Source organism: Vicugna pacos, chromosome 17 (genome assembly GCF_048564905.1).
Source record: "Vicugna pacos chromosome 17, VicPac4, whole genome shotgun sequence".
Classification (NCBI taxonomy): domain Eukaryota; kingdom Metazoa; phylum Chordata; class Mammalia; order Artiodactyla; family Camelidae; genus Vicugna; species Vicugna pacos.
Genome location: NC_133003.1, coordinates 24933089 through 24957598, shown reverse-complemented (window position 1 = coordinate 24957598; position 24510 = coordinate 24933089). Strand labels below are relative to the sequence as shown.

The 24510-nt window shown below is 41.3% G+C and overlaps 1 protein-coding gene across 2 annotated transcripts in view; it reads left to right on the top strand.

Moving 5' to 3' along the window:
* CHDH (choline dehydrogenase) overlaps window positions 1-24510 on the top strand; it is a 54389-nt gene that overhangs the window by 20177 nt on the left and 9702 nt on the right. For both annotated transcript variants that reach the window (XM_072941500.1, XM_072941501.1), the window contains 2 exons: window positions 22907-23665; window positions 24308-24459. In XM_072941500.1, coding sequence (XP_072797601.1) covers window positions 22907-23665; window positions 24308-24459 — 911 coding nt within the window. The remainder of the gene's footprint in view (window positions 1-22906; window positions 23666-24307; window positions 24460-24510) is intronic.

Genomic DNA, 24510 nt, shown 5'->3' with positions numbered 1-24510 from the left:
CAGGGCTGGGCAATTGGGTAGCCTTGCCCTTGGCAAAGCTTTGCCAAGCTTCAGGGAAGCCACTGAACTTCACCACTTCTTGGCCTCCAGAGCCCTGGTGGGCATGTGGCACCTTGTACCCTTTCCATATGCTGATGGTAACATTTTAGCTCCAGGGATGTGGCTTGGTGGGTGAGGCCTGTGCTGGGCAGGTCTTGCGTCTGACTTGAAAAGGGACAGGGGCTCCCCCTCAGGCTTGTTTCTCTTTCTGTGATATGGGACTGATGGTGATGACAATGAAGATGATGAAGCCCTCAACCCAGCGTCTTTGGGGGATTCAGAGTGCGTGGTAACCCACACGAGGTGCTCAGGATGGGTGGCTGCCCCATTATTATTATTATAATTATATATATTATATATATATTATAATTATAACTCTGGTTCCATGACTTACTTGTGAACACATAATGGGAGCTACAGAGCATTGTTCATTTGACTCACACAAAGCTTAGCCTAGAAGGCTGAGAACCTGTCGGAGGTCTTGCAGGAGAGCAGGTCAAAGCTGGGACTAGAAGGCCAGGTCAAGGACAGGTGGCCTGCCCTGAATCCTCCATTAGACAACAACCCCCAAAGACCCCCAGACAGGGGAGGATGGCAGTGCCCCCACCGCTCTTTCTGCAGTTTTCTCTTGGAATTATCACCACCCTGGCCCATGCGTTCAGAGACAGGTGTGAATGTCAAGTACCTCTGGGGACAGTGCCAGCCTCAGGGCACCAAGGGGCTTAGTGTCCATGAGCAGCTGAGCTTTGTATCCAGGTCTGCTCAAGCCATGTCTGTATTAACAGAGCCATGTGGTCACTATTTACTAATTTATTAATTTAAATTATTTATTATTTATTTTATTGACCTATAGTCAATTACAATCTGGCAAATTCTGGTGTACAGCACAATGTGTCAGTCATGCATATACACATACATAAGTTCATTTTCATATTTTTTTAATTAAGGGTTATTACTAGATATTGAACATAGTTCCCTGTGCTATACAGAAAAATTTTTAAAATCAATTTTTATATATAGTGGCTAACATTTGTAAATCTCAAACTCTGAAGTTTCCCACCCCCTTTCCCTGGTAACCATAAGATTGTTTACTATGTCTGTGAGTCTTTCTATTTTGTAGATGAGTTCATAGTGTCCTTTTTTTTTTTTTTGATTTCACTTATGAGTGATATCATATGGTATTTTTCTTTCTGGTGACTTCATTTTAGAATGATGATCTCTAGGTCAATTCATGTTGCTGCAAATTGCACCATTTTATTCTTATTTATGGCCGAATAGTACTCCACTGTATAAATATACCACATCTTCTTTATCCGGTCATCTGTCGATGGACTATTGTATATAATGCTGCTATGAACATTGGGGTGCATGTTATCCTTTCACATTAGAATTCCCTCTGGATATATAGCCAGAAATGGGATTGCTGGATCAGGTGGTAGGTCTGTTTTTAGTTTTTTGAGGAACCTCAATACTGTTTTCCATAATGGCTGCACCAAACTACATTCCCACCAGCAGTGTAGGAGGGTTCCCTTTTCCCCACACCCTCTCCAGCATTTACCGTTCATGGACTTTTGAATGATGGCCATTCTGACTAGTGTTAGGTGATCCTACATTGTAGTTTTGATTTACATTTCTCTGATAATCAGTGATACTGAGCATTTTTTCATGTGCCTATTGATCATTTGCATGTCTTCATTGGAGAATTGCTTGTTGAGGTCTTCTGCCCATTTTTCGATTGGGATGTTTGTTTTTTCTTATTAAGTTGTATGAGCTTCTTATATATTCTGGAGATCAAGCTTTTGTCAGTTGCATCATTTGCCAATATTTTCTCCCATTCCATCGGTTGTCCTTTTGTTGTGCTTATGGTTTCCTTTGCTGTGCAAAAGGTTATGAGTTTAATTAGGTCTCATTTGCTTATTTTTGCTCTTATATCCATTACTGGGTAGACTGCCCTAGGAAAACGTTGCTAAGATTTATGTTAGAGAATGTTTTTCCTATGTTTTCTTCTAAGAGATTTTATTGTGTCTTGTCTTATACTCAAGTCTTTAAGCCATTTTGAGTTCATTTTTGTGTATGGTGTGAGGGCGTGTTTCAGTTTTCCCAACAGCACTTGCTGAAGAGACTGTCTTTTCTCCATTGTATATTCTTGCCTCCTTTGTTGAAGATTATTTGACTATAGATCTATAGATCTGTGGATTTACTTCTTGGCTCTCTGTTCTATTCCATTGATCCATATATCTGTTTTTATGCCATTACCATGCTGTTTTGCTTAACTGTAGCTCTACAGTATTGTCTGAAGTCTGGGAGGTTTATACCTCTAGATTCGTTCTTTTTCTTCAGTATTGCTTTGGCAATTCTGGGTCTTTTGTGATTCCATATAAATTTTAGCATTGTTTGTTTTAGTTCTGTAAAAAAAAAAATTATGTCCTGGGTAATTTGATAGGGATCGCATTAAATCTGTAGATTGCCTTGGGCAGTATGGCCATTTTATATGTGGCCACAATTTAAATGGTTCACAGGGTCCTTTGTTGTGAATGGGCCCTTTTTGACTGCTCTGTCCCCATCAGTGGACAGTTAGGGTTTCTCCATTGTTTGCCAGCATCAGCAACTCAAGACAGACCTCTTATGCTTGTTTTTTCACAGTTGTGCAGAGTTCTCTTTGGGTGAGATTCCTAGAAGTGGGATTGCTGAGACAAAGGGCTGCACCTTTAAAACCCTGATGTGTCCATTACCTTCTAGAAATGTTTACACCCTCCCAGCTCGCCCCAAATAGTCACTCTTTGCTATTGGCCTTGCCCGGCTGAGCTTCTCAAAGGCTGACGCAGGTCTTATGCATCGTTTCACATGCAGGCCTCGCTGAGACTGCCGGCACCTGCCCAGAGTTCTGTCATCTCTTCTTAGGTAACTAATGAGAACCAAGACCTTAGTAGTCCCAAGGGTCTGACTCTAACCTGGTATATTGCACTGGCCCAGAGCTAGAAAGGAGACACACACCCAAATACACCACCCCCACACACACGTGCATGCCAAGAAATTATAAAGAAGCCTGTTCAAAGGGTTGTTTCTGAAGGTTTTGCCAGTCTTCCAGCTGTGCGCCTCTGGAGACAGACTGTGTCCCAAGTACGGATACTCTGTGTGTGGTGGTTAAGCATTTTATTCTAGTCACTATTCTTTTGCAGTTTGACTCAACCAGAATTATCAGATTTGTTGTGCAATTAGTCACAAGCTCAAAATTACATGGAACTCTGTCTTGTCATACAAGGCAATCAGTATTCTGAGCATAAAATTTGGCCAATTTTTCAATACAAGTCTTCACCTACAGACCTCAGATTTAAATGAGAATTGTTAGTTGCTACCAAAGACTGTAGTGATGAAACCTGCAGTACTCAGAAGGGTGTGGTGGCCTCTGTGTTCCCCCTAATTTAATGTCATCTCGCCATGTGACATTGTCTCTCCATACCTGCTGTGTCCATCGCTGGTGTTGGCCGGGGGGAACTGAATTGACCAAAGCCTTGATTCCCACACAGAGGTGCCACAGGGCCTGGGTGTCCAGCTCCAGGGTGACCAGCTGGATGCCATGTGTGGCTTGGTGGGCTGTCCTGTGCCACAGGAGGGCGAGTGTGGATGGGAGTCTTCTCCCCTTGCCTTGGAGGCAGAGCAGATGGAAGTCTCCTCTCTTCCATGCACAGTAATCAGCTGAGCTCCATCCTCTCCTGCTGAGACTCACAGGAAAGGACATACAGAGCCACAGTTGGAGAAATATTATGCTAAGTGAAACTGTATGATTCCACTTATAAGAGGTATATTCATAGAGACAGCAACTACATAAGAGGTTACCAGGGGCTGGGGGAAGAGGGGATGAGGAGTTACTATTTAATGGGTATGGAACTTTGTGTGTGTGTATTTTTATTGATTGATTCATTTATTTATTTATGGAAATACAGCCAGTTACAGTGTGTTAGTTTCTGGTATATAGCACAGTGTCCCAGTCATGCATATCCATACATATATTTGTTTTCATATTCTTTTTCATGAAAGGTTATTACAAGATATTGAATATAGTTCCCTGTGATCTACAGAAAAAACTTTTTAAAAAAAGATCTATTTTATAGATAGTGGCTAACTCAGTGGTAGAGTGCATGCCTAGCATGCACAAGGTCCTGGGTTCAGTCCCCAGTATCGTCTGTTTAAAAAGCAAACAAATAAATAAACCTAAAATTACCTCCCCCACTTAAAAGAAATAGAAAAAATTTAAAAATGAAACAAACAAAAAGACTTAAAAAATATATAATGGCTAACATATATAAATCTGAATCTCCCAAATTTATCCCTTCGCACCCCCTTTCCCTGTTAACCATAAGATTGTTTACTATGTCTGTGAATCTGTTTCTGTTTTGTAGTTGAGTTAATAGTGTCCTTTTTCCTTTTCCTTTTCCTTTTTTTTAGCTTCCACATATGATCTCATATGGTATTTTTCTTTTTCTTTTTGCTTGATACAGCGTATATTTTTATTTTTATTTTATTTTATTTTATTTTACATTTTTTATTGATTTATAATCGTTTTACAATGTTGTGTCAGATTCCAGTGTTCAGCACAATTTTTCTGTCATTCATGGACATATACACACTCATTGTCACATTTTTTTCTCTGTGAGTTATCATAACATTTTGTGTATATTTCCCTGTGCTATACAGTGTAATCTTGTTTATCTATTCTACAATTTTGAAATCCCAGTCTATCCCTTCCCACCCTCCACCCCCCTGGTAACCACAAGTCTGTATTCTCTGTCTGTGAGTCTATTTCTGTCCTGTATTTATGCTTTGTTTTTGTTTGTTTGTTTTTGTTTTTGTTTTTTAGATTCCACATATGAGCGATCTCATATGGTATTTTTCTTTCTCTTTCTGGCTTACTTCACTTAGAATGACATTCTCCAGGAGCATCCATGTTGCTGCAAATGGCATTATGTTGTCGGTTTTTATGGCTGAGTAGTATTCCATTGTAGAAATATACCACATCTTCTTTATCCAGTCACCTGTTGATGGACATTTAGGCTGTTTCCATGTTTTGGCTATTGCAAATAGTGCTGCTATGAACATTGTAGTGCAGGTGTCATCCTGAGGTAGGGTTCCTTCTGGATACAAGCCCAGGAGTGGGATTCCTGGGTCATATGGTAAGTCTATTCCTAGTCTTCTGAGGAATCTCCACACTGTTTTCCACAGTGGCTGCACCAAACTGCATTCCCACCAGCAGTGTAGGAGAGTTCCCCTTTCTCCACAGCCTCTCCAGCATTTGTCATTTGTGGATTTTTGAATGACGGCCATTCTGACTGGTGTGAGGCGATACCTCATTGTAGTTTTGATTTGCATTTCTCTGATAATTAGTGATATTGAGCATTTTTTCATGTGCTTTTTGATCATTTGTATGTCTTCCTTGGAGAATTGCTTGTTTAGGTCTTCTGTCCATTTTTGGATTGGGTTGTTTATTTTTTTCTTATTGAGTCGTATGAGCTGCTTATATATTCTGGAGATCAAACCTTTGTTGGTTTTACTTGCACAAATTTTCTCCCATTCCATAGGTTTTCTTCTTGTTTTACTTCTGGTTTCCTTTGCTGTACAAGAAGCTTGTAAGTTTCATTAGGTCCCATTTGTTTATTCTTGCTTTTATTTCTTCTAGGAGAAAATTTTTGAAATGTATGTCAGATAGTGTTTTGCCTATGTTTTCCTCTAGGAGGTTTATTGTATCTTGTCTTATGTTTAAGTCTGTAATCCATTTTGAGTTGATTTTTGTATATGGTGTAAAGGAGTGTTCTAGCTTCATTGTTTTACATGCTGCTGTCCAGTTTTCCCAACACCATTTGCTGAAGAGACTGTCTTTATTCCATTGTATATTCTTGCCTCCTTTGTCGAAGATGAGTTGACCAAAAGTTTGTGGGTTCATTTCTGGGCTCTCTATTCTGTTCCATTGGTCTATATGTCTGTTTTGGTACCAGTACCATGCTGTCTTGATGACTATAGCTCTATAGTATTGTCTGAAGTCTGGGAGAGTTATTCCTCCAGCCTCTTTCTCTTCAGTAATGCTTTGGCAATTCTAGGTCTTTGATGGTTCCATATAAATTTTATTATGATTTGTTCTAGTTCTGTGAAATATGTCCTGGGTAATTGGATAGGGATTGCATTAAATCTGTAGATTGCCTTGGGCAGTGTGACCATTTTAACAATATTGATTCTTCCAATCCAAGAGCATGGGATATCTTTCCATTTTTTAAAGTCTTCTTTAATTTCCTTCATCAATGGTTTATAGTTTTCTGTGTATAATTCTTTCACCTCCTTGGTTAGATTTATTCCCAGATATTTTATTACTTTGGGTGCTATTTTAAAGGGGATTGTTTCTTTACTTTCTTTTTCTGTTGATTTATCGTTAGTGTAAAGAAATGCAACTGATTTTTGAACGTTAATTTTGTAACCTGCTACCTTGCTGAATTCTTCAATCAGCTCTAGTAGCTTTTGTGTGGACCTTTTAGGGTTTTCTATATATATTAACATGTCATCAGCATATAATGACACTTTTACCTCTTCTTTTCCAATTTGGATCCCTTTTATTTCTTTCTCTTGCCTGACTGCTGTGGCTAGGACTTCCAGGACTATGTTGAATAGGAGTGGTGATAGTGGGCATCCTTGTCCTGTCCCAGATTTTAGTGGGAAGCTTTTGAGCTTTTCACCGTTGAGTACTATGCTGGCTGTAGGTTTGTAGCTTTTATAATGTTGAGATATGTTCCCTCTATACCCACTTTGGCAAGAGTTTTTATCATAAATGGATGTTGAATTTTATCAAATGTTTTTTCTGCATCGATTGAGATGATCATGTGGTTTTTGTCCTTTCTCTTGTTGATGTGATGTATTACATTGATTGATTTGCGTATGTTGAACCAGCCTTGTGTCCCTGGGGTGAACCCCACTTGGTCATGATGAATAATCTTTTTTATGTGTTGTTGGATTCTATTTGCTAAAATTTTGGTGAGGATTTTGGCGTCTATGTTCATCAGTGATACTGGCCTATAATTCTCTTTTTTTGTAGTGTCTTTGTCTGGTTTTGGTATCAGGGTGATGGTGGCTTCAGAGAATGAGTTTGGGAGTATTCCCTCCTTTTCAATCGTCTGGAAGAGTTTGAGAAGGACTGGTATGAGTTCTTCTTTGTATGTTTGGTAGAATTCCCCGGTGAAGCCATCCGGTCCTGGACTTTTATTTGTAGGGAGGTTTTTAATTGCTATTTTTATTTCCTTTCTAGTGATCGGATTGTTCAAGTGTTCAGTTTCTTCTTGATTCAGTTTTGGTGGACAGTATGTTTCCAGAAACTTGTCCATCTCCTCTAGGTTATCCAGTTTGGTTCCATATAGTTTTTCATAATATTCTCGTATGATATTCTGTATTTCTATTTTGTTTGTTGTAATTTCTCCATTTTCCTTTCTTATTTTGCTAATTTGTGCTCTCTCTTTTTTCTTCTTTGTGAGTTTGGCCAGAGGTTTGTCGATTTTATTTACTTTTTCAAAAAACCAGCTTTTGGTTGGGTTGATTTTTTTTCTATGGTCTTGTTAATCTCTATTGTATTTAATTCCTCTCTCATCTTTATTATTTCCTTCCTTCTGCTGCTTTTTGGGGCTTTTTGTTCTTCTTTTTCTAATTGATTCAGGTGGTGGGTTAACTTGTTTATTTGAGATTGTTCTTCTTTTTTGAGGAAGGCCTGTATCGCTATAAACTTCCTTCTTAGCACTGCCTTTGCTGTGTCCCATAGGTTTTGAGTGGTTGTGTTTTCATTATCATTTGTCTCAAGGTATTTTTTAATTTCAGCTTTGATTTCCTCATTGATCCATTGTTTTTTCAATAACATATTTAATCTCCATGCTTTCCTTTCTTTCTCCTTTGTTTCTCTGTTGTTGATTTCCAGTTTCATGGCATTGTGGTCAGTAAAGATGCTTGAGATAATTTCTATCTTCTTAAAATTATTGAGGTTTCTTTTGTGCCCAAGTACATGATCGATCGTGGAAAATGTTCCATGTGCACTTGAAAAGAATGTATATCCTATTTTTTGGGGGTGTAATGCTCTGAAAATATCCACCAAATCTAGTTTTTCTATTGTAGTATTTAATTTCTCTGTTGCCTTGTTTATTTTCTGTCTGGAAGATCTGTCTAGTGATGTTAATGCAGTGTTAAAATCTCCAACTATGATTGTATTCCCATCAATATCCCCCTTTATCTCTGTTAGTAATTCTTGTATGTACTTAGGTGCTCCTATATTGGGTGCATATATATTAACGAGTGTAATATCTTCATCTTGTATCACTCCTTTAATCATTATAAAATGTCTTTCTTTATCTTTCTTTATGGCCTTTGTTTTAAAGTCTATTTTGTCTGAAATCAGTACTGCAACACCTGCTTTTTTGGCTTTTCCATTTGCATGGGATATCCTTTTCCATCCTTTCACTCTCAATCTATATGTGTCCTTCTCCCTAAAGTGGGTCTCCTGTATGCAGCATATTGAAAGTTCTTGCTTTATTATCCACTCTGCCACTCTATGTCTTTTGACTGGGGCATTTAGTCCATTAACATTTACAGTAATTAATGATAGATGTGTGTTTATTGCCATTTTGAACTTATCTTTGCAGTTGAATTGGTATCTCCTCTTTGTTCCTTTCTTCTTCCTTTTGTGGTTTGGTAATTTTCCTTTGTATTATCATGGATTTTATTTAATTTTTGTGACTCCCTTGTAAATTTTTGACTTGTGGTTACCCTTTTTTGTAAATCTATTAACCCATTACTATAACTGTTTTTATTAAACTGATAGTAACATGATCTCAAACCCATCCTACTGTTAAAAAAATTTTAAAAAGAAAGAAAAAATATTTTATATTTCCCTGCCTCCCTCTCCCACTCTCAGTGATTTGTATGTCTTCTTTTATAATTTCGTGTTTTCTTTATTTGTAATTCATGAGTTACCACCTTTCCAGTTGTGAGTTTCTCATTTCTGTAGCATCCTGCTGCTTTTCTATTTAGACTAGCCCTTTCAATATTTCTTTTAGCATGGGTTTAGTGTTGCTAAACTCCTGCAGCTTTTTTTGTCTGTGAAACTCTTTATTTCTCCTTCTATCCTAAAGGATAGCCTTGCTGGATAAAGTATCCTAGGCTGCATCGTTTTTTCTTTCAGGGCTTTGAATATATCTTGCCACTCCCTTCTGGCCTGTAGTGTTTGTGTAGAGAAATCAGCTGAGAGCCTTATGGGGGTTCCCTTGTAACTCACTCTTTGTTTTTCTCTTGCTGCCTTTAGAATCATTTCTTTATCCTTGACTCTGGCCATCTTGATTATGGTATGTCTCGGTGTGGGTCTATTTGGGTTCTTCCTGTTTGGGACCCTCTGAGCTTCTTGTACTTGGATATCTGATTCCTTCTTTAAGTTTGGGAAGTTTTCAGTCATGATTTCTTCAAAAACCTTTTCAATCCCCTTTGATCCTTCTTCCCCTTCTGGGACCCCTATTATGCGAAGATTGGGACGCTTTATATTATCCCATAGGTCCATTATGCTATTTTCATTATTTTTTATTTGCTTATCTTGTAGTTCTTCTGAATGGGTGTTTTCTATTGCCCTGTCTTCTAGATCACTAATTCGTTCCTCCACATTATCTAGTCGGCTTTGCACAGCTATTAGATCATTCCTCATCTCTGTCAGTGAGTTTACCCATTCTACTTGGCTCTTCTTTATAGCTTCAATTTCATTTTTGACATATTATATATCTCTAAACACTATCTCTTTTAATTCCTTCAGCAATTTGATCACTCCTTTTTTGAAATCTTGATCTAGTAGGCTATCGATGTTTATTTCATTGATCTTTCTTTCAGGGGATTTCTCTTGTTCTTTTAATTGGGAAGGGTTTCTCTGCTTCTTCATCTTGCTCATACCTCTCTGGCACTGTGGTTTATGGAGTATCAGTTGTCTATTTTGGATCTTAAGGATTTTATCTATCTAATGCCTATTTAGGAATAGAACTTAGGAAAAAAAAAAGAAAAAAAGAAGAGAGAGAAAGAATTTTAAAAGAAGGGAGAAAGAGGGTTTGAAAACAGTGTATAATGAATAATGGAAGAGCGAGTTGAAGCAGAGTATTAATCGAGTTGAGACGTCCTTTTAAAACTTTAAAAAAAAAAAGGGGGGGGAGATGAATAGATGTATTTGAAACCTGTGTCTAATCAATAACAGGACATCAAAACCCAAGAGAAATAGAAATGAATTAAGAAGTAAAAATTAAGAGAGTAATAGAAAATAGAACAGGTAAAAACAGATTTAAAAAAAAAACAAGGTGGGGAGGTTGTCGGTGTTCTCCTGGAGTCTGTGTGCTTTTAATGTGAAGTCTTTCTGTCTTCGTCCTGTTTTGGAAGCTCAGCTTGTTGTTTTCAGAGGCCCTCCGTTGGCGCCCTCTTCTGTGCTGCTCCCAGCACCTGTCGGCAAGCTGATCGTGCCTCCTCCTAACACGGGGTCAGGTGCAGCTCTCCTCTGCTGTGGGCGGGCGGGTCGCTGCCCCTCCGGATGCCGCAGTCAGATGTTGCAGACTGGCCAGGTAGGAGGGCGGGTCGTGCCCCCTCCCAGCACCTCGGTCAGGGGCTGTGTTCCTGCCCGAAAGCCGGGGAGCTGCTCTCCTTCTCCCTGCGCCGACGGTAGCTCCGCTGCTCTGTGCGGCTGTGCGCTCCGCCCTGGTCCCTGGTCGTGCTCCGCAGGTGGGCTCCGAGAAGACCGAGGGACAGCCTTGTCCCTGTTCCGAGCCAAAACCCAGCTCCTTGTTTGTCTTTGTGGAGCAGGTTCTCTGAGGGACCAGGATGGAAGGATCCTATCTGCCCCGGGCTGTAGGCCCGTCTCAGTCTGGCCTTTGAGGCTGCTAAGCCCTTCAGTGCGGTTGCAGGTTTCGCCCCCGCCCCCGCCTGGGTGCTCAGCGCAGGAGGATAAGGCGGCTGTGCCTGAGCCCCGCCTCTCTTCCCCCGAAAAGTTTCCACGGGTTTTCAGAGATGGGGGTATGTACCTTTCCCCCGAGAGCACATCAACCTTGCTGTTTTATGGAGGGCCCAGGTTGTTCTGTCCTGTACACCCACAGACACTTCGCCCAGCCCCTTGCAGTCCCCGGGGGCTGCATCCGTGCAGCCGCCCCCGTCCTCTGCCCGCCTTGTGCAGCCTGGCCCTGCCCGCCGCTGCCGGCCTGCGTCTCAGGCTGGGTGTTGCGGGGACGCTCTGTGCTCGTTTAACTTAGTTCTGTTGGTCAAGGGCTGCTCTGTACAGATCCGAGCCTCGGAGGCTCTCCCTCCGTCCCGCTGGCCTCTCAGTTGGAGAGGGGAGACCCAGCGAGCGAGCGCCAGTCCTCCTTTGCTGCTCCCTCCCCGCGGGACCCGTCCTGCGCTGCTTTGCCTTTTGTTCTTTCTTTTTTCCTTTTCTCCTACCAGAGTTTTGGCGTCTTAATCTTTTGAAGAGGGCGATGTTCTGCCGGAGTTCCGCTGGTGCTCTGGTTGGCTGAGTGGGTCTGTAGATGTGGGTCTTGGTGTATTTGTGGGAGAGGGTGACTTATGAGCGTCCTTCTACTCCGCCATTTTCTCCGTTGGTCTTCATATGGTATTTTTCTTTCTCTTTCTGGTTACTTCATTTTAGAATGATAATCTCTAGGTCCATCCATGTTGTTGCAAATGGCATTATTTTACTCTTTTTATGGCTGAATAGTATTCCATTGTATAAATATACCTCAATTTCTTTATCCAGTCATCTGTCCATGGACATTTAGTTTGCTTCCATGTCTTGGCTGTTGTATATAATGCTGCTATGAACATTTGGGTGCATGTATCTTTCTCTTTTTTTTAATTGAAGTACAGCCAATTACAATGTGTCAATTTCTGCCATACTGCACAATATCCCAGTCATGCATATACATACATATATTCATTTTCATATTTTTTCCATTAAAGGTTATTACAAGATATTGAATATAGTTCCCTGTGCTATACAAAGACACTATTTTTTAAATTGATTTTTATATATAATGGCTAACATTTGTAAATCTCAAACTCCCAAATTTATCCCTTCCCACCCCCTTTCCCCAGTAACCATAAGATTCTTTACTAAGTATGTGAGTCTATTTCTGTTTTGTAGAAAAGTTCATAGTATCCTTTTTTTTTTTTAAGATTCCACATATGAGTGATAACATGTGGTATTTTTTTTTTCTCTTTCTGGCTTACTCACTTAGAATGACAATATCCAGGTCCATCCATGTTGCTGCAAATGCTATTATTTTATTCTTTTTGATGGGTGAGTGGTATTTCATTGTGTAAATATACCACAACTTCTTTATCCAGTCATCTGTCCATGGACATTTACATTGCTATCATGTCTTTGCTATTGCATATAGTGTTGTTATGAACATTGGGGTGCATGTATCTTTTTGAATTAGAGTTCCGTCTGCATATATACCCAGAAGTAGGATTGCTGGATCATGTGTTACGTCTGTTTTTAGTTTTTTGAGGAATCTCCCTACTGTTTGCTGTACTGGCTGCATGAAACTACATTCCCACCAGCCGTGTCGGAGTGTTCCTTTTTCTTCACACCCTCTCCAGCATGTATCATTCATGGACTTTTTAAAAAAAATTTTTTTTATTGAAGTATAGTCAGTTTACACTGTTGTGTCAGTTTCTGCTGTACAGCACAATACTTCTGTCAAAAAGGAACATATATTCGTTTTCATATTTTTCAACCGTATGTTATGACAAGATATTGAATATAGTTTCCTGTGCTATACAGTATAAACTTGTTGTTTATCTATTTTATATTTAGTAGTTAGTATCTGCAAATCTCGAACTGTCATTTATCCTTTCCCACAGACTGCACCCCAGTAACCATAAGTTTGTTTTCTATGTCTATGTGTCTGTTTCTGCTTTGTTAATAAGTTCATTTGTCTTTTTTTTTTAGATTCCACAGATAAGTGATATCATGTGGTATTTTTCTTTCTCTTTCTGGCTTACTTAATTTTAGAATAACGATCTCTAGGTCCATCCATGTTGCTGCAAATAGCATTGTTTTTTCATGGTTGAGTAGTATTCCATTGTATAAATATACCACATCTTCTTTATCCAGTCATCTATTGATGGACATTTAGGTTGCTTCATGTCTTGGCTATTGTATATAGTTCTGCTGTGCACATTGGGTGCGTATATCTGTTTGAATTAGAATTCTCTCTGGATACATACCCAGAAGTGGGATTGCTGGATCATATGCTATGTCTATTTTTGTTTTTTTGAGGAATCTTCATACTGTTTTCCATAATGGCTTCACCAAACTACATTCCCACCAGCACTGTAGGAGAGTTCCCTTTTCCCCACACTCTCTCCAGCATTTATTGTTCATGGACTTTTGAATGATGGCCATTCTGACTGGTGTGTGGTCATACCTCATTGTAGTTTTGATTTGCATTTCTCTGATAATTAGTGATATTGAGCATTTTTTTTATGTGCCTGTTGGCCATTTGTATGTCTTCATTGGATAATTGTTTGTTGAGGTCTTCTACCCTTTTTTGGATTGGGTTGTTTGTTTTTTGTTATTAAGTTTTATGAGCTGTTTATATATTCTGGAAATTAAGCCCTTGTCAGTCGCATCATTTGCAAGTATGTTCTCCCATTCCATAGGTTTTTTCTTTTCCTTATGGTTTCCTTTGCTGTGCAAAAGCTTTTAAGTGTAATTAGGTCCCATTTGTTTATTGTTGCTTTTATTTCTATTGCCTGCGTAGACTGCCCTAGGAGAATGTTGCTAAGATTTATGTCAGAGAATGTTTTTCCTATGTTGTCTCCTAGAATATTTATCATGTCTTGTCTTATATGTAAGTCATTAAGCCACTTTGAATTCATTTTTGTGTGTGGTGTGAGGGAGTGTTCTAACTTCATTGATTTACATGCAGCTGTCCGGTTTCCCCAACAGCACTTGCTGAAGAGACTGTCTTTTCTCCACTGTATATTCTTGCCTCCTTTGTTGAAGGTTATTTGACCATAGGCCTGTAGATTTATTTCTTGGCTCTCTCTTCTTTTCCATTGATCTGTATGTTATGTCTATTTTTATGCCAATACCATGCTGCTTTGATTACTGTAGCTCTTTAGTATTGTCTGAAGTCTGGGAGGGTTATTCCATCCAGCTTCATTCTTTTTCTTCAATATTGCTTTGGCAGTTCTGGGTCTTTTGTGATTCCTTATGCATTTTACAATTATTTGTTCTAATTCTGTGAAAAGTGTCATGGATAATTTGATAGGCATCTCATTAAATCTGTAGATTTCCTTGGGCAGTATGGTTATTTTAACTATATTGATTCTTCCAATCCAAGAGCATGGGATATCTTTCCATTTCTAAGTCATCTTTCATTCCTTAATCAGTGTTTTGTAGTTCTCCTTGTATAAGTCTTTCATCTCCTCGGTCAGATTTATTCCCAAGTATTTTATTGTTTTGGTAGCAATTTAAAAGGGATTGTTTCTTTATCTTCTTTTCCTGCTAATTCATTGTTAATGTAAAGAAGTGCAATTGATTTTTTTATGTTAATCTTGTATCTTGCTACCTTGCCAAATTCTTTTATCAGCTCTAGTAGTTTTTGTGTGGAGCTTTTAGGATTTTCTGTACGTAGTATCATGTTGTCTGCATATAGTGACAATTTTACCTCTTCTTTTCCATTTTGGATCTCTTTTATTATTTTTTTTCTTGCCTGATTGCTCCAGCTTAGAATTCCAATACTATGTTGAATAGAAGTGGTGTGACTGGGCCCCCTTGTCTTTATCCAGATTTTAATGGGAAGGCTTTCAGTTTTTCGCCCTTGAGTACTATGCTGTCTGTAGGTTTGTCATAAATAGCTTTTATTTTTGTCATAAATAGCTTTTATTTGAAACTTCTGTTTGGGGTGATGAAAAGTTTTAGACATGGATATTGCTGACAGCTGCATAACACTGTGAATATACATAATGCTGCTGGATAGGACACATGTTTTAAATGGTTAAAATGGTAATTTTTAATGTTATGTATATTTTACTATAATAAAAGTTAGCATGTTTTCAAGGTTCAGGTAAAGATCCTACTTTATGCCTTTGCATATAGGTATCCAGTTAACCCAGCACCAGTTGCCTAAAAGATGATCCTTTCTCCATTGAGTGGTCTTGTCACCTAGTCAAAAATCAATTAACCATCTATAGGAGGGTTTATTTCTGGGTCCTCTGTTGGTCTGTATGTCTGTCCTTATGCCACCACCATGCTGTTTTGATTATTGCACCTCTGTAGGAAGCTTTGAAATCAGAAAGTGTTAGTCTTCCCACTGTGTTGTTTACCAAGATTGTTTTGGCTATTTGGGGTCCCTTGAGATTTCAAATGAATTTTAGGCTGGGTTTCTCTATTTCTGCAAAAGCAGTGTTGGGATTTTGCTAGGGATTACATTGAATCTGTAGAGTACCTTAGGTAGTATTGTCATTTTAGCAATATTAAATCTTCCAATCCATGAACACAGGATGTCTTGCCCTTTTTTTAATGTCTTCTTTTTAATTTCTTTCAGCAGTGGCTTGTAGTTTTCAGTCTTAAATCTTTCAACTCCATGGTTAAATTTATTTCTATACATTTTATTCTCTTTGCTGCTATTATAAATGGAATTGTCACCTTAATTTCCTTCTTAGATTATTCATTGTTAGTGTCTAGAAATGCACCTGATTTTTGTGTGTTGATTTTATATCCTGCAGCTTTGCTGAATTTGCTTATTAGCTCTAACAGTTATTGTGTGTGTCTGTGTGTAATCTTTAGGGTTTTCTACATGTTAGATTATGTCATCTACAGAGATAATTTTACTTCTTTCCTTAAAATTTTGATGCCTTTTATTTCCTTTTCTTGCCTAATTCCTGTGTCTAGAACTTCCAGTGCTGTGTTTCAGAATAGAAGTGGCAAGAGTGAGTATCCTTGTCTTGTTCCTGATCTTAAGGTAAAGATTTCAGCCTTTTACCATTGAGTATGATGTTAGTCCAGGGATTTTCACATATGGCTTTTATAATATTGAGGAAGTTTCATCCTGTTCCTTGTGTACTGAGTGTTATCTTGAAACTGTGTTGAATTTTGTCAGATGATTTTTGTGCATCAGTTGAGATGAGTATGTGGTTTTTATTCCTTCATTCTATTAATGTGGTGTATTATATTGATTTGTTTTCGTATCTTGAGCCATATTTGCACTTCTGGGATAAATTGCACTTAGTCATGGTATATAATCCTTTTTAATATGCTGGTGAATTCAGTTTGCTTATATTTTGTTTAGTATTTGTAAGAGATATTGGTCTGTAGTTCTCTTGTTAGTGTCTTTGTTTGGGTTTGCTATCTGGTTAGTGCATGCCTCAGATAATGAATTAGAAAACTTGCCATCCTCTTCAATTTTTTGAAAGAATGTGAGATGAATTGATGTTAATTCTGTAAATATTTGGTAGACTTAATGAGTGAAGCCATTTAGTCCAGGGCTTTTCTTTGTTGAGGGGGTTTTGATTACTAAGTATTTCCTTACTAATTATATAGGCTTACTCATATTTTCTATTTCTTCATGATTCAGTTTTGGTAGATAGTATATTTCTGGGAATTTTTCTATTTCATCTAAGTCATCCAATTTGTTGGTATGCAGTCATTCACAGTAGTTTCTTATAATTCTTTTCATATCTGTAAAATCAGTAGTGATGTACCCACTTAAATTTCTGATTTTACTAATTTGAGTCTTCACTCTTTTTCATAGTCAATCTACCTACAAGTTTGTCAAAAAAAAATTTTTTTAAGAACGAACTTTAGGCTTGACTTTATCTACTGCTTTTCTGTTCTTTATTTCATGTATCTCTGCTCTAATCTTTATTATTTCCTTCATCTGCTAGCTTTGGGTTTAGTTTGCTCTTTTTTTCCTAGTTCCTTAAGACGTAAAGTTAGGTAATTTTCTGAGATCTTTCTTCCTTTGTAATGTAAACATCTACAACTATAAATTTCCCCTTAGCAGTGCTTTTGCTGCATCTCATAAGTTTTGGTATGTTGTGGTTTTATTTTCATTTGTCTTAAAGTATGTTTTAATTCCCTTTGTTATTTCTTCTTTGACACATTGGTTGTTTAAGAGCGTGTTGTTTCATGTTCACATATTTGTGAATTTTTCAGTTTTCCTTCTGATGTTGATTTCTAGTTTCATTCCATTATGATCAGAAAAGATACTCTGGGAGGAGCCAAGATGGCGGAGTAGAAGGACTCTCGTAGCTCACCCTCTCCCACAAATACACCAAAACTCACATCCACGGACCCACCCAGCCAACCAGAGCACCTGCTGAACTCTAACAGAACATCACCCTCTTCAAAAGACAAAGACGCCACGAATCTGGTAGGAGAAAGGGAGAAAAGAAAGAAGAAAAAGCAAAACAGTGTGGGTCTGGTCCCGTGGGGAGGGAGCGACAAAGGAGGAACAGCGCTCCCTCACTGAATCTCCCCTCTCCAAGGGAGAGGCCAGCGGGGCGGAGGGGGAGCCTCTGAGGCTCAGATCTGTATGAAGCATCCCTTGACCGACAGAACTAAGTTAAATGGGCACAGAGGGTCCCTGCGACACCTAACCCAAGACGCAAGCAGGCAGCTGGGGGCTGGGACAGGTGGCCCGAGCCCGGCAGAGGACTGGGGCGGCTGCAAAGAGGCGGCCCCGGGGGACTGCAGGGGGCTGCGCACTGCGGCTTGTGGGTGCACAGGGCAGAACAACCTGGGCCCTCCGTAAACAACACGGCTGATGTGTCCTGGGGGGAGGGGCGCCGTAGCCTTTGTCTCTTCAGACCCGCGGCGCCAGTAATGGCACTTCTCAAGAGAAGAGAGGTGGGGCGCAGCCACCGCCGCCATCTCCTCCTGTGGGCAGCACCGGGTGGGGGCGTGGTCAAGACCTGAATTCGCACCTGGGGACTCTGCAACCTCCTAGGCAGGACTGAGACTTGTTTACAGCCTGAGGCAGATAGGATCTTTCTGTCCTGGTACCTCAGAGAACACTAGTGCCGCCGAAACAAATAAGGAGCTGGGTTTTGGCCTGGAGCAGGGGCGGGGTGGTTCCGTGGTCTTCCGCTTGTCCGCCTACAAAGCGCCAACCGGAAGCAGAGCGGGCAGCTGCACAGAGCAGCGGAGCGATCCGTGCTGGGAGGGCGGGTGGCCACCTGCTTTCCTGGCAGGAGCACAGCACCTGACCTTGGCGCTGGGAGGGGGCTCAATCCACTCGCCTACCTCACTGCCGAAGCACAGCATCTGACTGCGGCATCAGGAGGGGCAGTGACCCGCCTGCCCACCAGGTAAGAGCTCAGCACCTGACCCACTGCTGGGAGGGGCCGCAATCTGCTTGCCGACAGGCACTGGGAGCAGCACATGAGGATGCCAACGGAGGGCCTCTGAAAACAGCAAGCGTAGTTCAGGAAACAGGGCGAAGACAGAAAGACCTCTCGATAAAATCATTAAGACTGCACAGTCTCCAGAACACACCCCCGCTTTTTTTTTAATCTTTTTTATATCTTCTATTTTCTACTAACTTTTTAATTTTTACTTTTTAAACAATTGTATATGTCTCCAGTTTTAATCCTTTCAAAAATTTTCTTTTAAAATCTTTTTATTTTTATTATTTTTAAAAATCCACCTGATTTCACTTTTCTTTTTCTTGGTTTTGATCTGTTATTGATTATACACGGGTTTCAAATACTGTTTTCTGATTTTTTTCTCTTTTTTTAAGGTTTTAAAGGTTTTCAAAGGTTTTAAAAAGAGATCTCAACTCAATTGCTATTCTGTTTCAACTTGCTCTTCTATCGATTATACACTTTTCAAACCCTTTTTTCTTCATTCTTTTAAAATTCTCTTTTTTAAAAGTATTGTTCCTGCATAGACTTTAGATAGATAAACTCCTTAAGGACCACAATAGATAACTGATACTCCTTAAGCCACAGTGTCAGAGAGAGATGAGCAAGATGAAGAAGCAGAGAAACCACTCCCAATTAAAAGATCAAGAGAAATCCCCTGAAAGAACGATCAATGAAATAAACATCGATAGCCTACTAGATCAAGGTTTCAAAAAAGGAGTGATCAAAGTACTGAAGGAACTAAAAGAGATAGTGTTTAGAGATATAAAATATGTCAAAAATGAAATTGAAGCTATAAAGAAGAGCCAAGTAGAACTGGTAAACTCATTTGCTGAGATGAGAGCTGATCTAAATGCTGTACAAAGCAGGCTAGCTAATGCAGAGGAACAAATTAGTGACCTACACGATAAGACAACAGAAAGCACCCACTCAGAACAGCTGAGAGAAAAACAAATAAAAAACAAAACAATATAAGGGACCTATGGGATAATATAAAGCATGCCAATCTACACATAATAGGGGTCCCAGAGGGGAAGAAAGAACAAAGGGGACTGAAAAGGTATTTGAAGAAATCATGATTGAAAACTTCCCAAACCTAAAGATGGAATCAGATATCCCAGTACAGGAGGCTCAGAGGGTTCCAAACAGGAAGAACCCAAACAGACCCACACCGAGACATATCATAATCAAGATGGCCAGAGTCAAGGATAAAGAAATGATCCTAAAGGCAGCAAGAGAAAAACAAAGAGTGAGTTACAAGGGAACCCCCATAAGGCTCTCAGCTGATTTCTCTACACAAACACTACAGGCCAGAAGGGAGTGGCAAGATATATTCAAAGCCCTGAATGAAAAAACGATGCAGCCTAGGATATTCTATCCAGCAAGGCTATCCTTTAGAACAGGAGAGATAAAGAACTTCACAGACAAGCAAAAACTAAGAGTTTAGCAACACTAAACCCATGCTAAAAGGAATATTGACAAGCCTACTCTAAATAGAAAAGAAGCAGGATGCTACAAAAATGAGAAACTCATAAGTGGAAAGGAGATAACTACCATGAATTACAAAAAGAATAAACAAAATTGTAAAAGAAGACATCTAAATCATTAAGAGTGGGAGAGGGAAGCAAGAAAAGCCATTGTGGAAAACAGTATGGAGATTCCTCAAAAGACTAGGAATAGACTTACCATATGACCCAGGAATCCTGCTCGTGGGCATAAATCCAGAAGGAACCCTACTTCAAAATGACACCTGCACCCCAATGTTCATAGCAGTACTATTTACAATAGCCAAGACACGGAAACAGCTTAAGTGTCCATCAACAGATGACTGAGTAAAGAAGATGTTGTATATTTATGCAGTGGAATACTATTCAGCCATAAAAACCGACAACATAATGCCATTTGCAGCGACATGGATGTTCCTGGAGAATGTCATTCTAAGTGAAGTAAGCCAGAAAGAGAAAGAAAAATACCATGAGATCGCTCATATGTGGAATCTAAAAAAACAAAACAAAACAAAACATAAATACAAGACAGAAACAAGATTCACAGATATAGAATACAAACTTATGGTTGCCAAGGGGGCAGGGGGTGGAAAGGGACAGACTGGGATTTCAAAATGTAGAATAGATAAACAAGATTGTACTGTGTAACACAGGGAAATATATACAAGATCTTGTGGTAGCGCACAGCAAAAAAAAAAATGTGACAATGAATATATATATGTTCATGTATAACAGAAAAATTGTGTTTTACACTGGATTTTGACACAGCATTGTAAAATGATTATAACTCAATAAAAAAAGTTTAAAAAAGATACTTTGTATTATTTCAATCTTTCAAAGTTTATTAAGATTTGTTTCATGGCCTAACATGGTCTGTCCTAGAGAACGTTTCATTTGCACTTGAGAAAAGTGTGTATCCTGCTTTGTTGGGTAGAGTGTTTTATAAATATCTGTTTGGTCCAATTGGTTTGTAATGTTATTCAAGTTCTTTATTTCCTAACTGATCTTCTGTCTGGTTATTCTATCCATTATTGAAATCTGAGTATAGAAGTCTCTGCTTATTACTGTAGGACTATCTGTTTCTCCTTTCAGATCTGTCAGTATTTGCTCTATACATTTTGGGGTTCTGATGTTGGGTACATATATCAATTTCAGGTTAAAACTTTATCTAAACTTTATTTGTCTCATGCAGGTCATACTTTTTATATTTTGAACATATTTTTATAGTGTACTTTTTATATTTTGTACGTATTTTTAGAATTCAGCCGTATTTGATAGAGTTGCTATGGTTCCTTCATTTTCCTTGCCACATGGAGTTTCTTTGTATCTGACTGCAACTTTTTCTATGTCATTTCTATTTCCATATACATTCTTAAGTCAGCATGTCAATTTCCAAAAAAAAATTCCTACTGAGGTTTGATTGGCATTGCATCCAAATCTGTAAATCAGTTTATGGAGTACTGACATAAGATGTGAGATCTTCCTATTCATGGCATCTCTTTCTCTATATTTGGGTTGTCTTTAATTTCTATCAACAATGTTGTCTTCGTGTTGCCCATGTATTGTACATGTTTTGTTAAATCTAATCCTAATTATGTCAAATTTCCCAATGTTCTTGTAAGTGGTATTGTTTTGTCTTGTGGTTTCCCCCACAGAGGATGGGACCAACCCTACAACCACCCATAATTTATAATGAGTTGTTTATTTTTCTTGATTTTTGTGCCTATTAATTTTTTATTGAATGCATGACCTGGTAACAGGATAGCAGACTGAGGTAAACAGTGTTTATGCCTAGAAAAGGGCATGTCTTTTATTCTATCAGGTCGTTAGTGTGGAATATTGAGCCAACCCGTTTGGGAGTTGAGCGGTGGGCTGGTGCTACCTTGTGCAGGCATGAGGCCTGGAGTGCTGGAAGATTTCATCTCAGAATTCCTGCTTCAGATTTAGCTTTTAGGAGGCCCAGCTGCCTCTTTCTCCTGTGCCTGCAAGAATGAGGGGTGGGAAGAGGGGGGAATCTTTCTCTCCACTCTCAGCCTGCCTCCAGTGATAGGCTGCAGCTCTTTCTTGGTGCAGGCTTATGGAGGAGGTGGAGGGGGGTGGTTATCAGGATTTTCTTGAGGTTTCTCGGTTCTCTTATGGCAGCCTGAGTCCTGGGCAGGCCTTGTGTGCCTGAGTCTCACGGGTGGGGCTTTTCTAGAGGTTCCTGTGTCAGGAGAGGCCTTGATGGACTATCCTGGCTCTTTCCCACCTCTGTGCACTGTGCATGTTGGGCTTGATATGAACATTTTTGGGAAAGGACCATCCAGAAGCTACTGGCATTTGTTGAAACTCCAGCACTGGACAGAGTGATCTTTGAAGATTGTAGTTCTGACCCCATCCCTTCTGAGAAGCCCTCTTGTGCACTCGGTGGCTCTCAGGTCAAAGGCTTTGAGCTCTGTAGTCTCCAGCCTGTCAACCTGACCTTCAATTATATGTCTTGTCTGTCTCCCTGGCTGCAGACCATCAGTTCTGAGGGCAGATGTCTTGTTCTCTGAGTGTTGCTATAGATGAAATGGTGCCTGGCATGCTGCAGGTGCTCAGCAACTATCTCGAATGGATAAGGAGTGAGTGCAAACCTTGAAAGCCCTTATCACCCCTGCTTTCTAGCAGGTTGAGTCCTGCCCCACCTCCAGGTTCATGCACATGTGTCACAGAGATGCCTTTCTGGGGAACCCCCCCCCCCCGGTTTGGGGAGGGGCCTGTCTCCTGTGCAACCAGCCCTGTGCTTGTCAGTCCTGGCACAGATCTCACAAGACTGATATTCCTGCTTGTGCTTCTGCTCCCTCCTCCCAGTTCCCCGGGGCACTGGGAGGGCCTGCAGTGGCCTTTTGCTGCACCAGTGTGGCTGTCCCAGCTTTGCGCTGATTCTGTATGCGCATGCTGAGTTAAACTTTTCAAAGCCTCTTTTCCTCTTTCAGGAAAAGTAAATCATCGCATTCCCCTCAGTGGATGTGAGAGGACTTGGGCTAGAAGCATGTGGCGCATCCTGCGAGGCTGGAGGCGAGGGCGCCTGTGTCCATGGGGAGCCCTGGGGCCACACTGGCCCCCGGGCGTCCGTGCTCTGGCCGTTGCGGGCCCCCGGAATGCGGACGAGTACAGCCACGTGGTGGTGGGTGCGGGCTCCGCCGGCTGCGTGCTGGCCGGCCGGCTCACGGAGGACCCCGACGGGCGCGTGCTGCTGCTGGAGGCCGGGCCCAAGGACTTGTACGCAGGGAGCAAGCGGCTCCTGTGGAAGATCCACATGCCCGCGGCCCTCGTGGCCAACCTGTGCGACGACAGGTACAACTGGTGCTACCACACGGAGCCGCAGCCGGGCCTGGACGGCCGGGTGCTGTACTGGCCGCGCGGCCGGGTCTGGGGCGGCTCGTCGTCCCTGAACGCCATGGTGTACGTGCGCGGGCACGCCGAGGACTACGAGCGCTGGCAGCGCCAGGGCGCGGCGGGCTGGGACTACGCGCACTGCCTGCCCTACTTCCGCAAGGCGCAGGCGCACGAGCTGGGCGCCGGCAGGTACCGCGGCGGCGACGGGCCCCTGCGCGTGTCCCGGGCCAAGAGCGGCCACCCGCTGCACCGCGCGTTCCTGGAGGCGGCGCAGCAGGCCGGCTACCCCCTCACCGAGGACATGAACGGCTTCCAGCAAGAGGGCTTCGGCTGGATGGACATGACCATCTACGAAGGTAGCGCGGGGCCCTCGATTCCACATCTCCTGGGTTCCTCCTCTAAAAACAAGAAGCTGCTCTGTCACAGCCCCGTACCTCCTGCCCCCACCCGTCGTGGTCAGTGTGGACAGACTGGGGTGGTATGAGGTAGAGGGGGGTGTGACAGAATACCACCCACAGCCAATGTGAAGTGATTCAAAGAGGGTGACTCCTTGAGTATCCTCTGTGCCTCTGGTCCCTGTTGGTGTGGATAGTAGAGTCAGCTCTCAGGTTACATAGCCCGTTTTAGAGACTTAAGATGGGGGGAAGCGGAGGCACGAAGCAGTGATGGGCCTTGCTTGCAGCAGGGCAGATGCAAGGTAGGGGTGAACCCAGGGCTCCTGCTGCCTCTACAGGGTTCTCACCCCGTTATGAGCCACTCCTGGTCTCTGTCATCTTGCAGAGGGTGAAGGATGTTTTTCCACCTGCATCCAGGGGCCCCGGATAGATGTGGATTCTGGCTGGGAAGGGTGTTTTGGTCTCAGCCTTACTTTGAAGGCAAAGCTTGCACGGTCATGGGAAAGGCAGATTCCCTTTCTCTAGTCCTTACTCAATTCCTCCTACAGGATAGGTGCCCAGGAACAAACAGGGCTGTGCCTCACCTCCTTGCTCTCTGTGCAGGCAAGCGCTGGAGCACGGCCTGTGCGTACCTGCACCCAGCGCTGAGCCGCCCCAACCTCACGGCTGAGGCCCAGACGTTTGTGAGGAGGGTGCTGTTTGAAGGCACCCGTGCAGTGGGCGTGGAGTATGTCAAGAACGGCCAGAGCCAGCGGGTGAGTGAACTACCGCCAGGCCTGGACAGCTCACACGGCAGGCAGAGTGGG